At 38.6% G+C, this 23,331-nt stretch overlaps 1 protein-coding gene across 1 annotated transcript in view; it reads right to left on the bottom strand.

The window, feature by feature from the left end:
• The window catches only part of CUL5 (cullin 5), a 90,407-nt gene that overhangs the window by 4,453 nt on the left and 62,623 nt on the right, over nt 1–23,331 (bottom strand). Inside the window, exons 9-18 of the mRNA XM_032427689.1 lie at nt 23,143–23,273; nt 22,794–22,901; nt 19,277–19,341; nt 10,906–11,038; nt 9,949–10,080; nt 7,215–7,338; nt 5,658–5,833; nt 4,958–5,119; nt 4,075–4,193; nt 3,328–3,451 (exon numbers count right to left, since the gene is read on the bottom strand). Coding sequence (XP_032283580.1) covers nt 3,328–3,451; nt 4,075–4,193; nt 4,958–5,119; nt 5,658–5,833; nt 7,215–7,338; nt 9,949–10,080; nt 10,906–11,038; nt 19,277–19,341; nt 22,794–22,901; nt 23,143–23,273 — 1,274 coding nt within the window. The remainder of the gene's footprint in view (nt 1–3,327; nt 3,452–4,074; nt 4,194–4,957; nt 5,120–5,657; nt 5,834–7,214; nt 7,339–9,948; nt 10,081–10,905; nt 11,039–19,276; nt 19,342–22,793; nt 22,902–23,142; nt 23,274–23,331) is intronic.

The raw sequence follows: 23,331 nt of genomic DNA, 5'->3' as shown, positions 1-23,331 counted from the left end.
GTGGAGATTAGAATTTGTTAAAGAAGAAATGTGAAAAGAGAAAATGAGAGGTAATACTGGCTTTTCACATTCAAAGTGAGGTTTTGCTGCAAAGCGGTAACAGACTTGGGCACCAGGCACTGTTCCACAAGAGAAAAGACTCTTCCACATCCCCGGCAGACATGAGGATCCCTCCCCTATCATGAGGAGGACAGTGAAGTCCTCCCATTCTCAGTGTATCGAGATGCCAGGCTCCCGATGCCAGGGGCTTACGTCAAGGGTCCAGACAGAAAGAAGGGCGAAAGCGTTCAGGCACGTGAAAATCTCGGGAGCCAGGAGGGAGGACTGACTGTACGTGTCTCAAGCTTTGGCCGAGGTGAGGAAAGTGGCTGTGCTCGAGAGGTGATGAGGGGAACCGAGCACGGGGGCGCTGGCCCTGGTCTGCACTTGCCAGCCGGCCATCACTGGAAGACGGGGCATGACAGGATGGGAAGAACACGCACTCCCGACCCTCCTCCAGTCCCCACATGGCACAGGTAGGGTGCAGAGCTAACAAGACCCCCACAGGCCTTCAGTTCCAGGCCAGAGTCATGCTGCAGCAGCGGTGAGAGTGACAGGAGCACCTGCAGGCCAAGAGGCCACACGGGAGATGGGGCAGAGGCTCAGAGAGCTGAAGGGCTCCGTAAGCACAGAGGACAGGCGGTCAGAGCAGGGAAGAGCCCATGTGTTCCTTACCAACTGGAAAAATAATGAACCAGAGCTCAGTAGCAGCAGGTAGCAACAGAAAGTGAGGCTCCCGCAGCTGACATGGAAAGCACCGCACAAAAAAAGCAAGAACCCAGGCCACTGTCACAAGGATAGGACAGTCCCTTCACTGTCACTACAAGGTCAAATGAATTCCTCTCGCCCTCGATCCTTCCAGATGCCATTTGTGAAACAGCACAGAGTGGGGCTGACTGGAGGAAGATCGGGAGAAATGAGAAAGGCTGAGCACTACCTAAAGGGACAGCCCAGATTACTGGACTGTACATAATCAGCCATCAGTTTAAGACAAAGCAAAAAACTTCATTTTCTCTGCACGTCCTATAGAATGACTATACCTGCTCAACTCGAATCCATCTGGAATTTATCCTGGTGTAGCCAGAAACTGGAACTATACCCTGATTTTCCCCCCAAACGTGAAACTCCCCCAAATCTCTTCCTGAATTCCCTTGTCGTGGCTCATGGAAATTATTTCCTTTATTTCAAAGTTCGTCTATATTTATAGAGTAGGTTCAATTCTGAGCTATTTTCCTCAACCAATCTGCCTGGTACACTGTTTTATTTCGCAGATATTTTAGTAAGTGTTCACATTTGGCAAAGGCAAGTTCCACCAACACCTTATTCTTTTTTTTTTTTAAGGATCTCAAACACTCTCATTTATTCTTTCTCATAAAACTGAGAATCAATTTGTAAAATTCCCAAAATATTCCCAGTCGAATTTTTACATGGGAAAAATCGACTTCCTAAGTAATGCAGCCTTATCACTGAAGAACATGGTTACTGCATGCTGAGCAAAAGCAGCTAGACAGAACAAGTACGTTCACTGTCTGATTCTATGTCCATGAAGACTCGAACAGGCAAAACTAGGCAACAGTGAGGGGGAGTCCGGTGGGTCGGAGGGGGCCTGGCTGGACGGACAGAAACCTTCTGTATCTTAACTGAGGTGATGCTCACACAGGTACGTACACTTATCAAAACTCATGGACAACCTGTGAAATGTGCATTTTACATGTAAATTACACCTCAATAAAAATTTTAGCCAAGAGAAAAAGAGCAAGATCTTTCTATTTATTCAAATCTCCTTTTGACTCTCAGTAAAGGGCCATGAATTCTTTTTAAAGAAGTGCCTATGAATTCTATGGTTTCTTTATTTCTCCTTTTTTTTTTAAGATTTTATTTACTTATTTGAGAGACAGAGCGCACACAACCGGGGGGAGGGGCAGAGACAGAGAATCTCAAGCAGACTCCCTGCTGAACAAGGAGTCCAGCGTGGGGCTCCATCTCACGACCCAGAAATCATGACCGGAGCCGAAATCAAGAGTTGGATGCTCAACCAACTGAGCTACCCAAGTGCCCCTTTTCTCTTAAGTTTTTCAAATTTATTGCTAACTAGAAAAGCAACTGATTTTTATTCATCTTTTCCCTGCTCCTTTATCATACTATATGATCTAGAAGTGATGGAATACTTTAATCTTTTCTTATTTGTTTCATATTTTCTTGAATTGGCCAGCATGTTTCAAATAATATTAAATAAAAACAGCAAAAGTGGAATAACTTGGTCTTAATGGTATTTCTTTAAGATTTATTTGTCAAAAATAGAGAGTGAGTGAGCACAAGTGGGGTTGGGGGGGCAACAGGCAGAGGGAGAAGCAGGCTCCCTGCTGAGTAAGAAGCCCGAGGCGGGACTCAATCCCAGGACCCTCGGATCATGACCTGAGCCAAAGGCAGACGCTTAACTGACTGAGCCACCCAGATGCCCCTAATAAAAATATTTCTAAAGTTAAAATGGTCACACATCAGTTTGCAGTAAGTATTCTTTATCATGTTCAGAAGGGACCACAATCCTAGCTTTAAAATGTTTTTGAAAGTAGAGGCGCCTGGCTGGCTCAGTCAGAAGCGCATGAGATTCTTGATCTTGGGGTCATGAGATCAAGCCTCACATTGGGTGTGGAGACTGCTAAAAATAAATAAATAAAACTCAAGAAAAAAAAAAGTTTTTAAAAGTGTTCCCTAATTTCATATTACAATGGAATTATAAGTCTTAAAATTAAGTAAGAGTTTAAATACTTCAATCCTAGAATTATAACTTACTGTGGACACACATTAAGTCAATTGTGATCAAAGGGAGACATAACTTAAAACCAAGGTTTTGCCCAACCAGCAGAATCTACCAGAGGCCATCAAGACATACAGACATCTCTTTCAGCAACTAAGAGAATGCCAGGAATGCCATTTTTAAATTCCAGTAAAATGAAAATTACAGTTTGAATACCTACATGCTTTTAAATTTTAAAAAAAATGGGCGCCTGGGTGGCTCAGTTGGTTAAGCGACTGCCTTCGGCTCAGGTCATGATCCTGGAGTCCCTGGATCGAGTCCCGCATTGGGCTCCCTGCTCGGCAGGGAGTCTGCTTCGCCCTCTGGCCCTATCCCCTCTCATGTGTTCTCTCTCTCTCATTCTCTCTCTCTCAAATAAATAAGTAAAATCTTTAAAATAAATAAATAAAAATTAAAAAAATAAATTAAAAAAATGGAAATTAAAAAAAACGAAAATTTTTTCAAATATAGACATTCTGCCTTATACAAACCTGGGTTCTAAGTATTCTTAGTTGAACTATTCCTTCATTCTCCTCTTCTCTCATCCTTTCTGTAGTGAGCTGCAAGCGTCCAATCAAGTTGATTTTACCCCTTTTCTGAACTTTTGCATTTTTTCTATAAAAAACAGTGAATCAAGTATTTTACAGTTGAAGGCCTTTTGACATCACACTATAGCAATAATGTCTGAGAAAAAAGATTTAGAAATATTCTGAAGATTACTCTCCAGAACTGTTTAAAGGAAAAGTAACAAATAATCACAATACAGCTTTATTTAAAATGAATCATATGATTTCCCCCAAACACAACAAAAGCTCAGTTAATAATGTATGGGTGACAACATTCCCTGTAATAACAGAGCTAATATAATTTATACTACCATGAAAGTGCTTAGATCGTCGGAAGATACATGGGCTGCTATTCAGCATTATCATCTAAATGGATCTTAGGGGAAAAATGCTTTGTGTGAATAAAGCTTCTTTAGAGTTCAATGTTTAAAGATGAAAGCAATATAAAGATGTTTAAAGATGAAAAGCAATATAATCACACACCAAAATGTATCCTTGACAAATAAGAAGCATCTCCACTTCATTACTATGTTTAATAAACAACTAAGTGGCGTAACCCTAGAGTGATGTTTTAAATATAACGTAAGGAAAATAATTATTGTGCTAACAATAAATTAACACCAAACTTCCAACAAGGTATTTTTATTTTACATCAACCACCGTCGACCTTACATTAAGCTGAATTCCTGGTTCACTGAGAAGAGAGTGCCTTCTGTAAAGTCTTTGGGTGAGCTGACTTGAGGTTCGTACAGTAAAACCTGCCGCTTGAGCTTTGGGAAAGCTACTAAAGACTACGAAGAATAAAGAGAAAACAATTAACATCGATCAACAGTACGGAATACTAAGATCAATTCTCCAACATGACTAAAAGAGGGGAGAACAAATTATAAGCACAAAATCACGATTCAACTTTTATATGATACCTCGATGACTTTAACAATGTAAATGTAGAAACTGAGAAAAGAACGAGGAGAAAGAGTTGGCTGTGAGGAAGGAAGCAATAAATGATCTCTTTACAGTAAGAGACGAGACCAGAGCAACTGGTCACAGGCGATCACAGCAAAAGCAACCCGCCAGTTACACACCAGCTATTTCCCTCTAGACAATTATTATTCTGGAACTTTCAAGAGGTCTGTGGAGTAGGAGTAAAATGTAGCTATGAGCAGGAGACTAATAAGTACATTTTGCAGGCCCTCAAAAAGACCAAAGTTTTCTAATTCTTACATTTTTGGTCATCATAAAAATCTCTGAACACATTCTCAGTATGAAATCTGTGGTCACACTCCTCACAGATAACGTTTAAACACCAACTCAAACTTTCTCTCATTTTTTTTTTCCTTTCTTGTCTTTCACCATCTTTGTAACTTGCTTATTTTCAATGTCTTTTTTACCATGAATACCTCATTAGTGCATTAATACCTCATTAGTGTATTTTTTCTTGATTAAAGGTCATTTTCAGAGTGTTATGAATTCATAAATTTATTGTAAGCAAGCCATCAAATATTTCCTGCTTGTGACTGGATACAACTTTAAAAACAAAAAACATAAAACAAACCCATAAAGTCCTTCTAAGCTCAGCATCAGGGAGTTCAGTTGCAAGTTTTAGATTTTCAAAGCTGATTTTCTCTCTGGGTCTTTGGTTCCATGCAAACAACACAGCCAGCTGAAACGTCGTTACCTCCAAATCATATTGACCTACTTCATTCTTAAATGTTATCTATAACAGACAAAATAACATAAAGATGAGACTCTCTTCAGGATGATTACCATCTCTCTCCTATACTCTCTCTTACATGAGATTAAACATGGAAAAGACTGCCAGCCGTCTTCCAATATCCATTCTTCCTTTTTTACATGGTAATCACAATTTTAGCACAACTTCATGACTGCCCAGAATAAAGGCTCAAATCCCAGCTCTCCCTGGGGCAAAATGTGGTCATGTGACCAGTTCTGCCCAATGGGATGTGAGTGGAAATGATGGGGCAACTTCTAGAAGTTACTCCTGAAGTACCGTATACTCTCATCTTTCCCTTCCTGTTGGGCTGGAAGACAGGCACATTGGGGATCATATTGCATTTGCAGACAAGAGCAATATTTTAAGTGTGCTGATACAACCAGAAGCCCATGTCCCTACAACTCCATGGACTAGATCCACTAGACCTGCTCAAACTTGCACATGTGAGACAAACAAAGATCTCTCGAGTGCCGGTACTTTCAGTCAAACCAATATCGGAACTAATACACCATCTACTTACAATTCCATTTGACATGAGATGATGCCAATGTAATTTTCTACCACTATGATTTTTTTTGTAGAATTCTTCTACTTCAGGTATCAAATCCTCCAGTTCAGTAGGAAGTGAGACAAAGACTTTCTCAGAGCTCCTTGACCAGGCACCAGCATTTAGAATTTTTATATTAACTGAATCAGCTATAGGCAAGAATATCAGAAAATATGAAATAAATAATCTTGAAAATGTGTAAAATTAAAAAGAAATATATATGTATAGTGGGTGAGCATTGGTGAAAAATAAACGAAACCCTAAAGATTTTGTTAAAAGTATCTTTTAAAAAAAAGGGGGGGGGCGCCTGGGTGGCTCAGTTGTTAAGCATCTGCCTTCAGCTCAGGTCATGATCCCAGGGTCCTGGGATCGAGCCCCACATCGGGCTCCCTGCTCAGCGGGAAGCCTGCTTCTCCCTCTCCCACTCCCCCTGCTTGTGTTCCCTCTCTCGCTGTATCTCTGTCAAATAAATAAAATCTTTAAAAAAAAAAAAAAAAAAAAGGATTAGAGGGACACCTGGCTGGCTCAGTCGGGGGGGGGGCATGCGACTCTCGATCTCAGGGTCATGAGTTCAAACCCCACATTGGCTGTAGAGATTATACTTAAAAATAAAACTTATAAAGAAAAAAAGGGGGGGTGTGTGTGCCAGGGTGGCTCAGTTGGTGAAGCGTCTTGCCTTCTGCTCAGGCTCCCTGCTCAGCGGGGAGTCTGCTTCTCCCTCTCCCTCTGCCCCCCGCCCCCGCTCATACTCTTTCTCTTTCTCTCTCTCAAATAAATAAAATCTTTTAAAAAGGGTGGGGGGGATGCCTGGGTGGCTCAGTCGGTTAAGCATCCGACTCTCAGCTCAGGTCTTGATCTCAGGGTTGTGGGTTCAAGCCCCCTGTTGGGCTCCATGCTGGGTGTGGAGCCTACTTATAAATCAATCATTCAATCAATCAATAAACAAATAAATAAATAAAATCAATCTTAAAATAAAAAAGAAATAAGTCTCTTCATGTGACTGGATCTGAAACATGTAAAGCTCAGGCAGTGAATTGTGGTTATTTTGAAAAAATAAAAAATAGGGGTGCCTAAGTGGTAGAGCCGGTGGAGCATCCAACTCTTGGTTTCAGCTCAGGTCATGATCTCCAGGTCATGAAATTGAACCCTGTGCTGGGCTCTGCACTCAGCACAGAGTCGGCCTGAGATTCTCTCTCCCTTCCCTCTGCCCTTCTTGGTCATATTCTCTCTCTCTCTTTCTCAAATAAATAATCTTTAAAAATAAATAAAAAATAATTTAAAAAATACATACATACATACATAAAAATAAGGACTATCATATCAAATCTAAATTCTGTTAAATTCTGTTTTGCTGGATGTCTTCAAGGAATGTGGACTTTATAACATTTTTGTATCTGTTACTGTTAGGGTTCATTTTTAATATACTGGAAAACAAAAATAATCTCTTTAAAAAGGTGTGTATATATATACATATAAATGTGTGTACACACACACACACACACACACACACACATAATTATAAAATAATACCTGGTAAAGCCAATTTATTATTTTTGTGCATTTCCTTAAAAGCTTGGTTCAAATCTTCAGATACTTTTATGTCCTGAAACATTCTAGCAAGTTTGTTTACATAATCTGCTGGCATACCAACTTCCTATGAAAGGCAAAGACAAAAGAGGTAATGAACAATAATATATAATCTGATACACTATTAGGAAAAACTTTTAATGGAAAACTAAGTCTTAGATGCTTTAATATAAAATCATTCCCCTCTTATTTATTAGAATACTTATATTGTAATACCTATTAAATTTGGTTCTTAAAAACTAAATGAGACAGTACAGGTCACCCAGGCTTTCTCTGCATGATTCCAATATACACGAATCAGTCGCCACAGTATAGTTCAGTAACACCAGTCCCTCAACAACCCAAGTCAACTCTCAGTTATCACCATGTATTAAATGTGAGGAATGCATAAAGTACAAAATTTACTTCTCATCATGACCAATCACAACACTTTTTTTCAAAATCTGCTAGTCATCTGTTAATCCAGCTCACCCACAGAAAGCAAAGCATCCAGTTCTGTTGCATCCTTGCCTTCCAGGGATAAATCCACTTGACATTTTACAAAAATGGATAATCAAGAGAGCTAAATGGCCAATGACAATGATAAAAGCATACCACAGAAAAAAAAAATAAAGCTGGAAATGAAAATAATCTAAAAGAACATAAATAGCATTCTAGAAGAGCTGACTGAGGTCAACTTGCCAACGCTGAAGACTCTAAATATACAGGCATAGGAACGTAAGGTAAATTATCTTAAGGTAAATTTACTGAAGGTAAATTATCAACTTAAGTGAGAAAGGAGTAGTAACAAACAACAACAACAACAACGACAAAAAACAAGACGCCCCAGGAGAAGTGACACCGGCAAAAACTTTCACAACACTGAGAGCCCGAAAAACCACAGGCTGGAAGCTAACCCAAACTTACAGGGAGTCTGACAACTCTTCAAGGCACACAGAAGATGCTCGTGCCATATTCTAAGTCACATGACAAGAAGGCCTGGGCTGGTCAAACTACTCTTCATTTACAGGACAGCTTTCCTGAGATACAACTCATCTACCAGAACACTCACTCTTTCAGAGTGTACAATTAAGTGGGTTTTAGTGTATTTACAGGGTCTCTGGATTTGGCCACTGTGGACATTTTGTTTTAGTGGAATCTCATACTACGTGGTCTTTTGTAACTGAATTCTTTCACTTAGCAGTGTTTTCCAAGTTCACTCATGTTGCAGTGTGTTTCAGTACTGCTTTCCTCGTGACTACTAAGTATCATCCCGTTGTATGATTAAACCACATTTGGTTTATCCCTTATCAGCTGATGGACATTTTGGGTTGTTTCCACCTTGTGGCTCTTATTAATGATGCTGTTTTGAACATCCACAAACAAGGTTCTTGTGTGGTCACATGCTTCCGTACCTCTCGAGCAGAATTACTCAGGAGGAGAACTGCTGGGCTGACTCTACGTCTAATTTCTAAGAACGGCCCAACAGTTTTCCCCGGGGGCTGCACTGATTTATAGTCTCATCAGCTGCACATGAGGTTCCAATTTCTCCTCTTCCTTGCCCACACTTGTTGTTTTCTTTTTTAATTTTAGCTACCATAGTGGGAATAAAGGAGAGTGGGAGGAAAGCAGGAGTAATGACTAATGATGTCCAACATCTTTGAAACATGCATTAGCCATGTGAATATCTTCTGAGAAGAAATGTCTATTTTAATCCTTTGCCCATTTGTAACTTAGCTGTCTTTTTACTGTGGAGTTGTGAGAGTTCTTTATGTATTCTAAATACAATATTGGACATATGAATTGCAAATATTTTCCTAACTAATCTTAGGTTTTTACAGAAAAATAGTACTTTAGTTCTAAAAGTTTCCTATGTTTTATAGTGTACTAAATACATACTCATTTTACAAATTTTTTTCCTATGTAAGATAGAGTTTTTAATGTTTTAACAGAAATTTCTCAGAGTTACAAAACAATAATTTTTCCCACTGATTGTTAACATTAAGATCATTTTGCATACTGTCAGTTTGCAGAGTAATTTTACTATCGTACAGTATCATGCAAAGCAGGACAATTGATAAATGTGTATTGTGAAATATATATATAAATGAAGAAGATATATATAAAATACATATAACTATATATAATATATAATCTTATATAACATAATCATATTATGTACCTTAACACCATACATATACATAAAAGACATTCATTTTAATATAACTCAAATTCCATTTAAGTGAACTGACAGGAACAGACTTAAAATACTTTGATATGAGAATTTAATCATAATTAAATTAGCACTGATTACCCATCATCTTTTACGGATTAGTTCTTTTAGCTATATAAAAGTCTTTATTTACAAACACCCCTACAGTTAAGCATTTAGTACTGAAAACACCTTAAAAATGCAACGATTTGTCCCACAGCCCATTTAATAAGGTCAATTCAAATGAAAGTGGAAATACAAAAGTGCAAAACATCAGAAGCAAACCAAGAGCAAAAGTGTCTCACTAAAGTCTTTATTAAGAAAATATACTTTATTAGATATCACTTTATTTTATATCACTGATGCCATGCTCTTATAAAACGTCCCCTACTTCTTTGACACTAACATCACCAAAATGTATTACTTAAGCACACATAAGAACCATGTGTTATATTAAAAAAAAAATATATTAAAAAATTTACTTACTCTTAGCCACTCTACCATATTCTCTTCAATTTCACTATCAGCAGAGATGTCTAAAATAAGACGTCGTGTCAAATGAGCTTTGTGGTATCTCATAAAAACGTCTTTATTTTGTACGTATTTAAGTACCAACAGCTGTACAGAAAACAAAGTTACTTTCAATCCATGTATATTCTTAGCCAGCTCTCTCACTGAGACCTTTCCATACCCCAATGTCAAAATCCAGAAATTTACATATGCATATATAGATAGAAGCCTACTGAATCACCCATCTCTGAAAAATGACCAGTCCCAATACCCTACTTTACTACTTTAAAAGCTAGCAAATTTGAGACTGTAATCAAATAACCTTTTAGTTCCTATAAACATCAATTTTTCAGATTTAATAAATAATGTAATAAAACTTTAGATGAAAATTAAGGGTTTTTCCCCAAATTTCTCTATAGCCTTTTTACTTTGATCTGACACTAATCTTCTCTCTAAATCTTTTTGTCTATATTTTCTATCTTTACTTCTATTTTTTTTTCTTCTTTGTATTCCTGGGCTTATAGCAAATTACACTAACAGCCAGGAGACAAAAATGAAAGCAACTAACTCTTACCTACACTCACTCATTTCTCGTTATCTATTTTGAGCTCTCACAAAAAAGAAAGAAGTGACAAACTCCCAGTCTCTCTACTGTCATTCCAAACACCATCAGCTCCATTTCCCTCTTCTTTGTCCTTTAATAGGAGTTAGCATTGATTTCCTTTAAAACAATCAGGAAGGGGAAGAATTAAATACTATTTCCCTTTTCTAGAAGCTACAGAATAAAAATTCCCAGGAAGACAAATAACTGCCCTACAGAGATCTTCTACTGTAAAATTTCACAACATTAGCTGCTATCACACAAAGTCTTATAAGCACAACACAAATTCAAACTAAGGTAATTAAAATTTTTGAAATTAAAAAAATATATACCACTTCCTTAAGCTTTGCTTCAATCTCTTCAGAGGTTAGTTTTTTGCTTAACGGTGTTTTTCTCAGCAACATGTCACAGTAATTGGCAAGCAGCTCAGGGCATTTTGATTCAGGCTGCGTTTTTAATCCCACCCTAAAAAACAAATTAAAAGCAGTTGATAAAAAGTGAATGATATCTGCAAATATTTTAAAGCCAATTTTTCACAAATTTCTTAAGTTGTATAAACCCAGTGACCAGGGCTGAGACTAGGATGAGCAAGACAACAAGGGTGCATAATTTAAGGAGGCACTTACTCTTAAGTTCCCAAAGGTGCACCTGCAGGATGCTGAGAGGAGACCTACATATATTTTGTACCCTGGGTGCTGCCCTGCCCTGACTCTAGTGGTGGCCTTGTCAATGATCTTTAAAAATTTTTATTCAGGTACTAACTTGCTAAATACTTTTGAAAAACTTGTGTAAATCCTTGCATATTTTGTAAGTTAACATTTAGAACTTTTTGTTATTAATATGTCAGGAAAAACTGTTCTTTGGAATGTATCCAACGTAACCTAAACTCCACAGTTATGTGATACCTACCATCATCCTTTTTAGAAAACTAAACAAACTTTTCTTTTCTTTTAAAGATTTTATTTATTTGACAGAGAGAGCACAAGCAGGGGGAGCAGCAGGCAGAGGGAGAGGGGAAGCAGGCTTCTCGCTGGGCAAGGAGCCCGATGTGGGACTCAATCCCAGGACCCTGAGATCATGACCTGAGCTGAAGACAGATGCTCAACCGACTGAGCCACCCAGGCGCCCCTAAACAAACTTTTCTGAAACAATGAAGAACTTGCATCTCTATTTTACTTTGCTAACAAAATTTAAAAACCAATGTATTATATTTTTATGCTTGAAAGCCTTGCATTTATTCTTTATCTGGCTTCTCTAAATTATAATTGTAAGTAAAATTCAACATTTTAAAATTTGTGTATATAAAATTCAAGTGTTATTCTCCCAGAATTGAGTTATTCAAATTAAGTACACAACTTATCAAAACAAAATAATTGGGACACCTGGGTGGCTTAGTCGGTTAAGCGTCTGCCTTCGGCTCAGGTCATGATCCCAGGGTCCTGGGATCGAGTCCCGCATCGGGCTCCTTGCTCAGCAGGGAGCCTGCTTCTCCCTCTGCTTGTGCTTTCTCTCTCTCTCTCTCTCTGACAAATGAATAAAAAATCTTAAAAAAAAACCCAAAAAACAAAATAATTATGTTGTATCTGTGTATATAAAACATACATAATATCTTAATGAGGTAGATGAAACTTTTTTCCCTCCTACTTAACGAATCCAGAAATTACAATCAATTTTATTTCTACTTTTTATTTTTTTAACTGTATGTCTGTCCTGAAAAATCTTATTCACATAAGTAGATGGGACTGGAAGAAGTTTTTCTGATGTTATGCCACTCGTTGAGAACCTCCTGAGTTATTTGCTTAAAAAATACATACAGATCTAACAAAAAAGGTTATTTTTAGTAATGCATCAAATTAGCCATCAATTGTGTGTAAAGCCAAGAACTGGAAACCACATGACTTGCAAAAGGATCTGACACCTAGTTATCAGAAATTCATTTTCCGTACATCAATCCCAGTGTTTCAAAATACTCCGTTCTTATGCAACTTGGAGGCTTTTTCTGTCTCAAGGCAACACACCGCAGTAAGAACGGAGAGAGAGGCACACCTTTCTCTGGAAAGCAGGGAAGATTAACTGTGGGAAGAAGTGGAAAGGGCAAATTGTAAGATACTTCCAGCAGAGGGCTCCAGCGTAGAGGAGAGCAGATGTGGAAGGAGAGGACCAAGAGCTGATTTCCAGCGTCCACACTGGCGGACTCCAGGAAGGTTTTTCTGCAACCAGAAGACCACTAACTTACTTCCCCAGAATCCCTCTATTTCTTCCCATCTATTCACACTCACAATGCCTGCCTCCTGCAGGAACCGCTGCCCTCACTGCAGTGGTCTACCCATCTCCCTTCCTCCAATGTGCCTGCTGAGAAGACAGGGGTCAGCTTTTCAGTGTGGCCCCTGTGAAGGCTGAGTGTCATTTCCCCTCAGGGGGCTGTTTCAGAGCTTGTTTGTTTGTTTTCAGTTTTTAGCTGTTTCACTGTGACATACTTAGGAATGGTTTAATCTGCATTTACCCTGCTTGGGATTCAAAGAGATGCCTGAATCTAAGAGTTGGCATCTTGTATCCATTTTGGAAATTTCTGGTCAATAGCTCTTCAAATATTGCTTATGTCCCCCTTTTCTGTTCTCTATAATTCCAATTACATATTGCTATAGATATTTTACCTTTCCTCAGGTAACAATTTCCACCTATTTGTCCATTAATATGAATTATTTATTACTTCTTATTTAAGCTTATTATTACTAAGATATAATTCACATACCATGCAGTTCATCCATTTAAAGTACACAATTCAGTGTTTTTTAAGTATATCTACAAACTTGTGCAACCATCAGCGTAATGAAATTTTTAAAAATTTTTTTTAAGTTTTTTTTTTTTTTTTAAGATTTTATTTATTTGTCAGAAAGAGAGAGTGAGTGCGCTTGCACAAGCAGGGGGAGAGGCAGCGGGAGAAGCAGACTCCCCATCGAGCAGGGAGCCAACGCGGGGCTCAATCCCAGGACCCTAGGATCATGACTGGAGCCGAAGGCAGACGCTCAACCGACTGAGCCACCCAGGCGCCCAGAATAATGAAATTTCAAAACATTTTCATTAACCCCAGAAGAAACCCCATACACATTAGCAGTCACTCTCCAGCTATCTCTCCCTCCCAGCCCCTGGCTACAAGTCATCTACCTTCTGTCTTTATGGATTTCCTTATTCTGAATATCTCAATAAAAGGAACCATACAATATGTGGTCTTTTGTGACTGACTTCTTTTACTCAGCATAATGTTCTTAAGATTCATCCTTATCATAACATGGGGCGCCTGGGTGGCTCAGTCGTTAAGCGTCTGCCTTCGGCTCAGGTCATGATCCCGGGTCCTGGGATGGAGCCCCGCATCGGGCTCCCTGCTCCACGGGAAGCCTGCTTCTCCCTCTCCCACTTCCCCTGCTTGTGTTCCCTCTTTCGCTGTCTCTCTCTGTCAAATAAATAAATAAAATCTTAAAAAAAAAAAAAAAAAGATTTATCCTCATCATAACATATACTGGTAGTTCATTTCTTTAAAAAAAGATTTACCTTTTTATTGTGGTAAAAAGATTTACCATTTTAAGTTTACAATTTAGGGGCATCAAGTACATTCACGATGGTCTGCAAATATGACCACTATCTGTGCAGAACTTTTTCACTGTCCTAAACAGAAACCCTACACCCATTAAACAATAACTTCCTACTCTCACCACCCAGTCCCTGTTAATGTCTATTTTTTTTTTTCAATGAATTTGCCTATCCTAGAAACCTCATATAAGGGAATGACAGAAAATGTGTCCTTTTGTGTGTAGCTGATTTCACTTAGCATATTCTTAGGGTTTCATTCATGTTGTAGCATGTATCAGAATTTCATTCCATTTTATGGCTGGATAATATTGCATTGCACAGATATACCACATTTTGCTTATCCATTCATCAGACAATGGGCATTTGGGTTGTTTCCTTTTGGGCAAGGCTATTAAAAATAAAGCTGCTACAAACATTCATGTACAAATTTTTGAGACGGTGTATGTTTTTTTTCTCTTGGGTATATACTCAGTAGTGGAACTGCTGGGTTACGTGGTTAATTCTATATTTAACTTCTTGAGGAGCTATCAAACTACTTTCAAAGTAGCTGCATATATGAACCATATATGCACCCAATCTCTCCACAACCCCACCAACACTTGTTACTGTCTTCAATTTTAGCCATTCTAGTGGGTGTGAGTGGCATATCACTGTGGTTAAGCTATTGATCTTAATTATTTTAAAGTCCTTATCTGCCAACTCCAATATTGGGATCATCTGAGAGTATGTTTCTAAAATGGTTTTTCTCTTAATTGATCGTAAGTATCTCTACCTTCACAAGCCTGGTAATGTCATAGTGACCACTGGGCACTACATATAAAAGCATCAGAGGCACCAGATGATGTCATCTTCCATTAAGATGGAAGTGGGTTCCCGCTCTGTTCTGCTGTGGAGAAGACCAATCACTTTAATCCAATCAGGGGCTGGGTTGAAGTTTTGTTAAGAAACAGTCTACGTCTGGTACATCAGCCATTTTTCACAGAGCCCTAATTTCTTTCAGTAGACAGTAATATTTAGTGGACTAGATCTGGTGCTAGTTGTGTTCACTGCTTTTGGGGTGTCACTGCTGCTAGGCCCTCTCAGTGGACAAACTTAGAGATGCACATACTCATTTACAACTACAGTGTCTGGCCTTGTTTCTTGTGGATGTATTTCTCATCCTAATGAGGCTCTAATGTAAGTCTGACAACTTAGAATGAACAAGATCCTTGAAAAACACACCTGACCACAACTAAAACTAGGTTAACTAAGAAATCTAAAGAGGATGAACTTGGGATCAACATCTGCGCATAAAGAAAACCCCAGGCCCAGATGGTTTTACTTATGAATTCTATCAAACATGTAAGGAAGAAGTAATACCAATTACACTAATTCTTTTAGAACATACAAAAGGAGGAAGTACTCACAATCCTTACAAAGCCAGCATAATCCTCATACCAGAAAAAGACAAAGACATGACAAAAATGAAAATTATACAGGGCACAAAGACCAGAAAAGAAAGAGGTAAAATCCTTCATGAATATAGATTAAAAAAAAAAAAAAATCTAACCAACATTATTAGCAAACTGAATGCAGGCCTATATAAAAAGAATAATACACATCATAACCAAGTAGAGTTTATCCTAGGAATTCAACCTTGGTTAATTGTTTTTTAAAAAACCAATGTATTTACCCCATCAGAAGAATACGGAAGAAAAACCTTATGATAATTTCAACTCAGAAAAAGCATTTAATAAAAGTCAACACCCATTCATTATCAAAACTTTTAACAAGCTAGAAATAAAAAGCAATCTAATTAAGGGCATATATGAAAAACCCTCAGCTAACTTTGTACTTAGTGATAAAATATTAAAGGTTCCCCCCCAAGCTTGACAAAAAGGACAGGGATGCCCACTTTAACAACTTCTATTCAACAATGTACTTATGATCCTAACCAGTGTAGCAAGGCAAGAAAAAGAAATAAGTCGTATAAAGATCAGAAAGAAGTAAAACTGTCTGTATTCACAGATTACATGATTATTTACATAGAAAACTCTTAAGAAATCTAAGAAACAACTACTAGAACTAATACCTTTGACAAGGTAACAGGATATAAAATCAGTATACAAAAATCAACTGTATTTCTATATACTAATAAAATACTAGAACATCAAAAGCGTTCATGGAAAAATAGAACAAAATTAAACTACTCAACTGACTACAGAATACTACTACTCAACTTAGTACAGAACTGTATTAATTACGACTATGTAGTAATGGCCTAAGGATACCCAAATAAATCAATGGAATAAAACAGAGAGCCCAGAAATAAACACATATTTTTAAGTCACTTGATTTTTTACAAAAGGCACCGAAGCAATGCAGTGGGGATGGTAAGTATTTCCAACAAAGGGTGATGAAACCACTTGCTATCCATATGGAAAAGGAAAAAAAATCATTAAATTTAACTCCCTACTTACACTATAATCATTAATTTAAGATGGATCTTAGAACTAAATGTGAAAGCTAAAATTATAAAGCTTACAGAAGAAACAAAAAAGATTATCTTTGTGTCATAGGGGTAGAAATAGACAAAAGTTTTCTAGACGAAACATAAAAAAGCAAAAACCATAAAAGAAAAGCATGTATCTCCCAAAGAGTCTATATACAGAATATCTAAGAACTTTTACAGGTCCCTAATAAAAAGGAATAATGCAGTAGGAAAAAAAAAACAGGCAAAAAAATGGAATACTTTATAAAGCAAAGTATAAGAAGGCCAAATAGTATAAGAAAAAGGGCTCAACAGCCATAGTCATGAGTGAAATGGAATTACAAATGTAACGAGATAATCACTACACACATCTAGAATGACTAAAATTAAACTGACAACACTAAACATTGTTAAAAATGAGGATCAACTGGTACTCCCTTGCTTTACTGGTGGGAGGGTAACGCAGTACAAACACTTGGGAAAACAAACCACTGTGCTTTGCAAAAACATGGATGAATCTCAAAAACACTGTGCTGCACTGAAAGTTTACACACAAAAGTACGTATCGTTATGGTTCCATTTATATAAAGTCCTAGATCAGGCAAAAGTCATCTATGTTGAAACAATCACAATGGCTGCCTCGGGAAGGAGGCAGGGGTAGGGCTGACGGAATGGGCATGAGGTAATTCTCAAGGATGATGAACACATGGTACATCCTAACAGGGCTGTAAGCCCATGTGTCAAATCTCACAAAATTGTACACTTAGGATGGATGCTTATGTCAGCATGTAAATTTTATCTGAGAATATAAACCAACACCAAAGTCAATTAATGACTGCATGCTGAAGTGTTCAGGGAGTAAAAGTTACTGGTGCCTGAAACAACTTTTTTAAGATTTTATTTATCTGAGCAAGAGAGAGTGAGCCCGCAAGTGTGTACACAAAGGGGGGAGGGGCAGAGGGAGCAGCAGACTCCCCACTGAGCAAGGAGCCTGATGGGGGACTCAATCCCAAGACCCTGGGATCATGACCTGAGCTGAAGGCAGACGCTTAACAGACAGCCACCCAGGGGTTCCCTGAAACTTCTTTTGAAATCCATTTAAAAAGCTGACTGATGGATGTACAGAGAGATACATATTTGATAAAGCAACATAGTGACAAAAATTTAAAATTTTCATTAAAAAATGCTGGGAGCAGGGGTAAATGAGGAAGACCTTTCTGTATCCATATGAAGAGATTCTGAAGACACAGTGTTTCCGTATTTCATACATTTCACAATGTATAAAGAAAACAAGACAAATGCCTCTTAAACTATGTAAGTTACTACAACACCGTATGACCCAGGTATCTTCCACTGTAATATCACTCAACTTACACAGCTCAAAAAAGACAAAATGAAAATGATTAAAATAAAAAATTCTAAACAATTACTTTTCATTCGTAAGAAAGCTATTTTTCAAGTATTTTAGCATTATATATAAATTTTGTTTAAAATAGCAATTCTAGGTGCTCAGTTAGGCAGCCAACTTTTGGTTTCAGCTCAGGTCATGATCTCAGGGCTGTGGGATTGAGCCCCACCACCAGTTCTGCACTCAGTAGGGAGTTGGCTGGGATTCTCTCTCTCCCTCTGCCCTTCCCCACTCCATGTGCTCTGTAAAATAAATGATAAATAGATAGCAATTCTTGGGGCATCTGGGTGGCTTAGTCAGTTCAGTGTGTCTGACTCTTGATTTCAGCTCAGGTTATGATCTCAGGGTCCCGGCCTCCAGCCCCACATTGGGGCTCCCTGTTCAGCAGGGAGTCTGCTTGAGAGTCTCTCTCCCTCCCCCTCTGCCCCTGCCCCCCTCAAGCGCGTGCACGGGCGCACATGCACTCTTTCTCAAGTAAATAAATCTTAAAAAAATATATCAATTTCTAAAAAAAGATTTTATTTATTTGTCAGAGAGAGCAAGCACAAGCAGGGGAGCAGCAGACAGAGGGAGAAGCAGGCTCCTCGCTGAGCAAGGAGCCCGATGTGGGACTCGATCCCCGGACCCTGGGATCATGACCTGAGTCGAAGGCAGAGCTTAACCAACGGAGCTGCCCAGGTGCCCCTAAAATAGCAATTCTTAGCTAGAAATTATATCAAAACATTTTTCCATTTAACCTTTACTGCTTCGTACTACTCTAAAGGTACTATAACTAGCTCAGGTTTATCAATTTTTAAATTTATTATTTATCCATTTTAATTCATTAAATTTTGATTTTTTAAATGGCAATATACTTATATTAAAATTGACTTCCCTCTTTTATTATGGTGAACTGAGTTATATTCTATGCTTTTATATTAAAGTAACTTTAGTGACTAATAAAGAGGAAAAACAATCACGTAGAGATTCTAAAAGATTAAGAACATTTTTCTACTTAAAAAAATAAGATCAACATTTTTTGGTCACCAAAGGAGATAATATGAAATTAAAATTCGAGACAGTTTTTAATATTCAAAGGCAGCAAAAATCATAAAAGTAAAAAAAAAAAAAAAAAAACCCAGCAACAACAAAAATCAAACCTAACAGATTTAGGAAGATAGAGCACAATGCACACCCAATAACGTATAATACACTCCAAAAAAGTTCAGAATTTTAAACGTGATTTTTAAAAACTTACCCTTTTTGCTTCAAAGGTAATTCAAGTTTAAATATGGTAGCATCATTAACAACTGCTTTATATGCCTGCAAAGAATTTACAATGAAATGAACATTATTTTTAATATTTAAAATACAGTTTGGTATTTTAAAGGTGTCTGCGGCCTGACAGAAATTTCAAGTCCTGACTTTAGCATGCTCCCTCCCACGTCAGGACCATCATTATTCTCAAGCAGGGTCTCAGCGCTGCCTGACAACCATACCATTCTCTCTGTGCACGCGCTCTCCCAGAACACACTTCACACATCGTCTTTCCCTTCAGCCTCCCACATTTCCTCCCCCAGGGAGACGTGCAGCTGAAGATGTGGCTCCATTTTGCTAATAAAACCAAAGTGAACAGAATTCCTCCGAATTCTCTTGTGTCATCTTTCCCTGTCCACTGTTCCTAGGCACACAAACATCGTTATTTAAATCTTAACATTCTCTCTTGCCTTTGCTCACCTCCAGCTCCTGCGTCATTTATCTCCCTAAGCTAAACTTCCTGGACGAGTTACCTAACGCATGGTCTCCATTCCTATTAGAAAAACCCTCCACAACCAGACTTTTGTATCACTGCTCAACCTAATCGTTCTTGCCAAAGTCACTCACAACCTCCATGCAGAAGACAATGCTTAATCCCCACCTCACCAGACACATCAGCAGCATTTTATTTAATTTTTTATTTTTACTTGAGAGAGAGAAAGAAATAACGAGAGAGAGATAAATAACGAGAGAGAGAGAGCACGAGCAAGGAGGAGAGAGAGAAGCAGACTCCCCACTGAGCAGGGAGCCCAACGCAGGGCTCAATCCCAGGACCCCAGGATCATGACCTGAGCTGAAGGGAGACGCTTAACCTAAGGCTGAGCCACCCAGGTGCCCCATTAGCAGCATTTTAAACCAGCACATCATGCCCTCCTCCTGAAAGTGCTTTTTCTACGTGTTGTCTACAAAACTGCACTCTCCTGGTCATTCCACTCACTCTGCTCTCTCCTCATGAAAGCCAGTTCTTCATCTTTCTCATAACGAAACTGACGGTGCCCAGGCCAGTCCTTGGATCTCTTCTCTTTCCCATCCTCACTCATTACACTGGTGATCATGGCCAGTGTCAGCACTTTAAATGCCATCCATATGCTAAAGCTCCCAAATTTATTATTTCAGGTCTATTCTCTCCCCTATACACCAAGCTTGACATTGCCACACAGATGTTTAATAAACATTTCAAAGTTAACTTGTCCAAAACTGAGTTCCTAATCTCCTTATGGCCATCGCTCCCAAAACCTGCCTCTCCTATCATCTTCCCCATCTCAGCAAGCATGTGCTTCTAATCGATCAGAACAAAAATCTGAATGTCATCCCTGACTGGTCTCTTTCTATCACATTCTACATCTGATTCATTAGCAAATCTTGTGTAGTTTGTTGTCATAATCAGTATCCAACCAATTTTGATTACCTCTACCAACTATCATTCTGGGCCAAGCCTCCATCATTACTTTCCTGAATTACTTAAATAGGTTCTTAGCCAATATTTTTACTTCTTCTCTTGCCCTCCCTCAGTCTAGTCTTTTTGCAGCAACCAAGAGGTCCTGTTAAAATATAAGTCATATCCATTCTGTTCAAAACCTTCCAATGACTTTCAATCCTACTCAGGGTGAAACTAAATTCCTTACCATGGCTCAGAGTCTTACGTGATCTGGCCTTCTCTTATCTCTGACTTCATTTCCTACTCCTCTCCCCTCCCTCGATCCACTCAGGCCACAGTGACCTTTTTCTCTTCTGTTCCTGGAATATGACAAGTAAATTCCTGCCTTACAGCTTTTGCATCTGCTGTCCCCTTTTGCTGGATACTCTTCCCTCAGACAGCCACATGACATTATTTCTTAATCACCCTCTTTTTTTTTCTTTAATTTTTTTTTTATTTATTTGACAGAGAGAGAGAGACAGCGAGAGAGGGAACACAAGCAGGGGGAGTGGGAGAGGGAGAAGCAGGCTTCCCACTGAGCAGGGAGCCCGATGTGGGGCTCGATCCCAGGAACCTGGGATCATGACCTGAGCCGAAGGCAGATGCTTAACGACTGAGCCACCCAGGCGCCCCTCTTAATCACTTTCAATCCTGATTCAAGTGCCCCCTGAATGAAACCTTTGCTGGCCACTCCATTTAGTATTTCGAATTAACTCATATTACCTCCATCCTCCCTTAATGCCTTTCCTACTCTCTCTCTCTACCTACCTACCTACCTAAAAATGGAGTGAGAAAAAAAAAACCCTACTAGAGAAAGTTGATGGTCTTTTTAGAGTTACAGAAAGAAAAAAAAAAAATCTAACTTGGGGAATAAGAAAGGTAGATCAAAGTGAAAAAACTGACGCTAATTTCTAGTGATAGATTTATGACATTTAAAAAGATAAAACCTGGGGCACCTGTGTGGCTCAGTCATTAAGTGTCTGCCTTCGGCTCAGGTCATGATCCCAGGGTCCTGGGATCGAAACCCGCATCGGGCTCCCTGCTCAGTGGGAAGCCTGCTTCTCCCTCTGCCTCTGCTTGTGTCCCCTTTCTCGCTGTCTATCAAATAAATAAATAAAATCTTTTAAAAAAAGAAAAGATAAAACCCTGGGGCTCAGTTGGTTAAGCGTCCAACTCTTGATTCCGGCTCAGGTTATGATCAAAGGCTCGTGGGATCGAGCCCTGTGTGGGGCTCTGCGCTCAGTGGGGAGTCTGCTTGGGATTCTCTCTCTCCCTCTCTCCACCTCCCCGCCCCCTCCCTGTGTGCATTCTCTCTAAATTTAAAAAAAAAAAAAATCTTAAGAAGATAAAACCCTAAGGATAATACCATGGTTCCTTATTATCCCATATTAGTAAGGAAGGACAGGAAAAAAAGGTAAGAGAAACAGGATAAATGTGACATGATACCCAGGAGTCCTATGAAAAGGGCAGATGACAGAAGAATCAACTCTGCTTGAGGACAGGATGTGGGGGGAGGCAGGGTATCAAGGACGTTCCAGAAGTGTGCTTTGAGGTGGGTCTTAAAGGATGGATGAATAGGAATTCAATATTAAAAAAATATTCTCGAAAAAATGAGGAAGAGAGAAATTTTCTAGCTAGATTCTAGTTTGTAAGCATACCCAATTCTTACAAAAACATGTAACAAACCAAATATAATAAAAACTGTTGTCCTCCAGATAAAAAATCAGAGTTGCGGGTGCCTGGGTGGCTCAGTCGTTAAGCGTCTGCCTTCGGCTCAGGTCGTGATCCCAGGGTCCTGGGATCGAGCCCCACCATCGGGCTCCCTGCACCGCGGGGAAGCCTGCTTCTCCCTCTCCTACTCCCCCTGCTTGTGTTCCCTCTCTCGCTATGTCTCTCTCTGTCAAATAAATAAATAAAATCTTTAAAAAAAAAAAAAAAATCAGAGTTGCTACATTTTTAGTTTATAATTTAGTAGCATAATGGTGCAAGTTTCTTTTTAAAGTAAATTATGACAATACTGTTAATATACAAGAATATATACCTTATCTCTTGCAGTAAGAAATCGCGGATCATCTTGAAAAGCTTCTTTGACGAGTTTACTAAATCTATTAAATAATGTAAGTAACTGCTCAACGTATTTCTCAGAGTCCTAAAAATAAAATGTTTTATACTCAATTGAGCTTTTTAAAAAGAAAACATACAAAAAAATGAAAAAATATAAACGAAATTTTAATACACTACAGTTCTAAAATTTGGGAATTCTCTGAAAAACTTTTTTCTTGATATTAAAAGGCATTCCAACATTACTGTTTTGTCATCAATTACTATTTTAAATACCCAATCCCGCATTTAAAGAACGACCCTGACACATATCCACCAAGGAAACTTACAGTAGTAATAGTTTCGGCAGCTGCGACCATATCTGCCAGGCCAGCACTAATGATGTGTTCCTCCAAGTCTTTCAACATTGGCTCGATCCCATTGGGAACTTTGTCCATCAATGAAAACATTAAATGTAATTCTGAAGTGACAGAACACACTCATGTCATCATCTCATCCATCAAAATAAATTTCTCTTT

The sequence above is a fragment of the Phoca vitulina genome, unplaced genomic scaffold (assembly GCF_004348235.1).
Source record: "Phoca vitulina isolate PV1807 unplaced genomic scaffold, GSC_HSeal_1.0 scaffold38, whole genome shotgun sequence".
NCBI classification, from domain to species: Eukaryota; Metazoa; Chordata; class Mammalia; order Carnivora; family Phocidae; genus Phoca; species Phoca vitulina.
The sequence above is the reverse complement of the archived record's forward strand: the minus strand, read 5'-3'. Positions and strand labels throughout refer to the sequence as shown.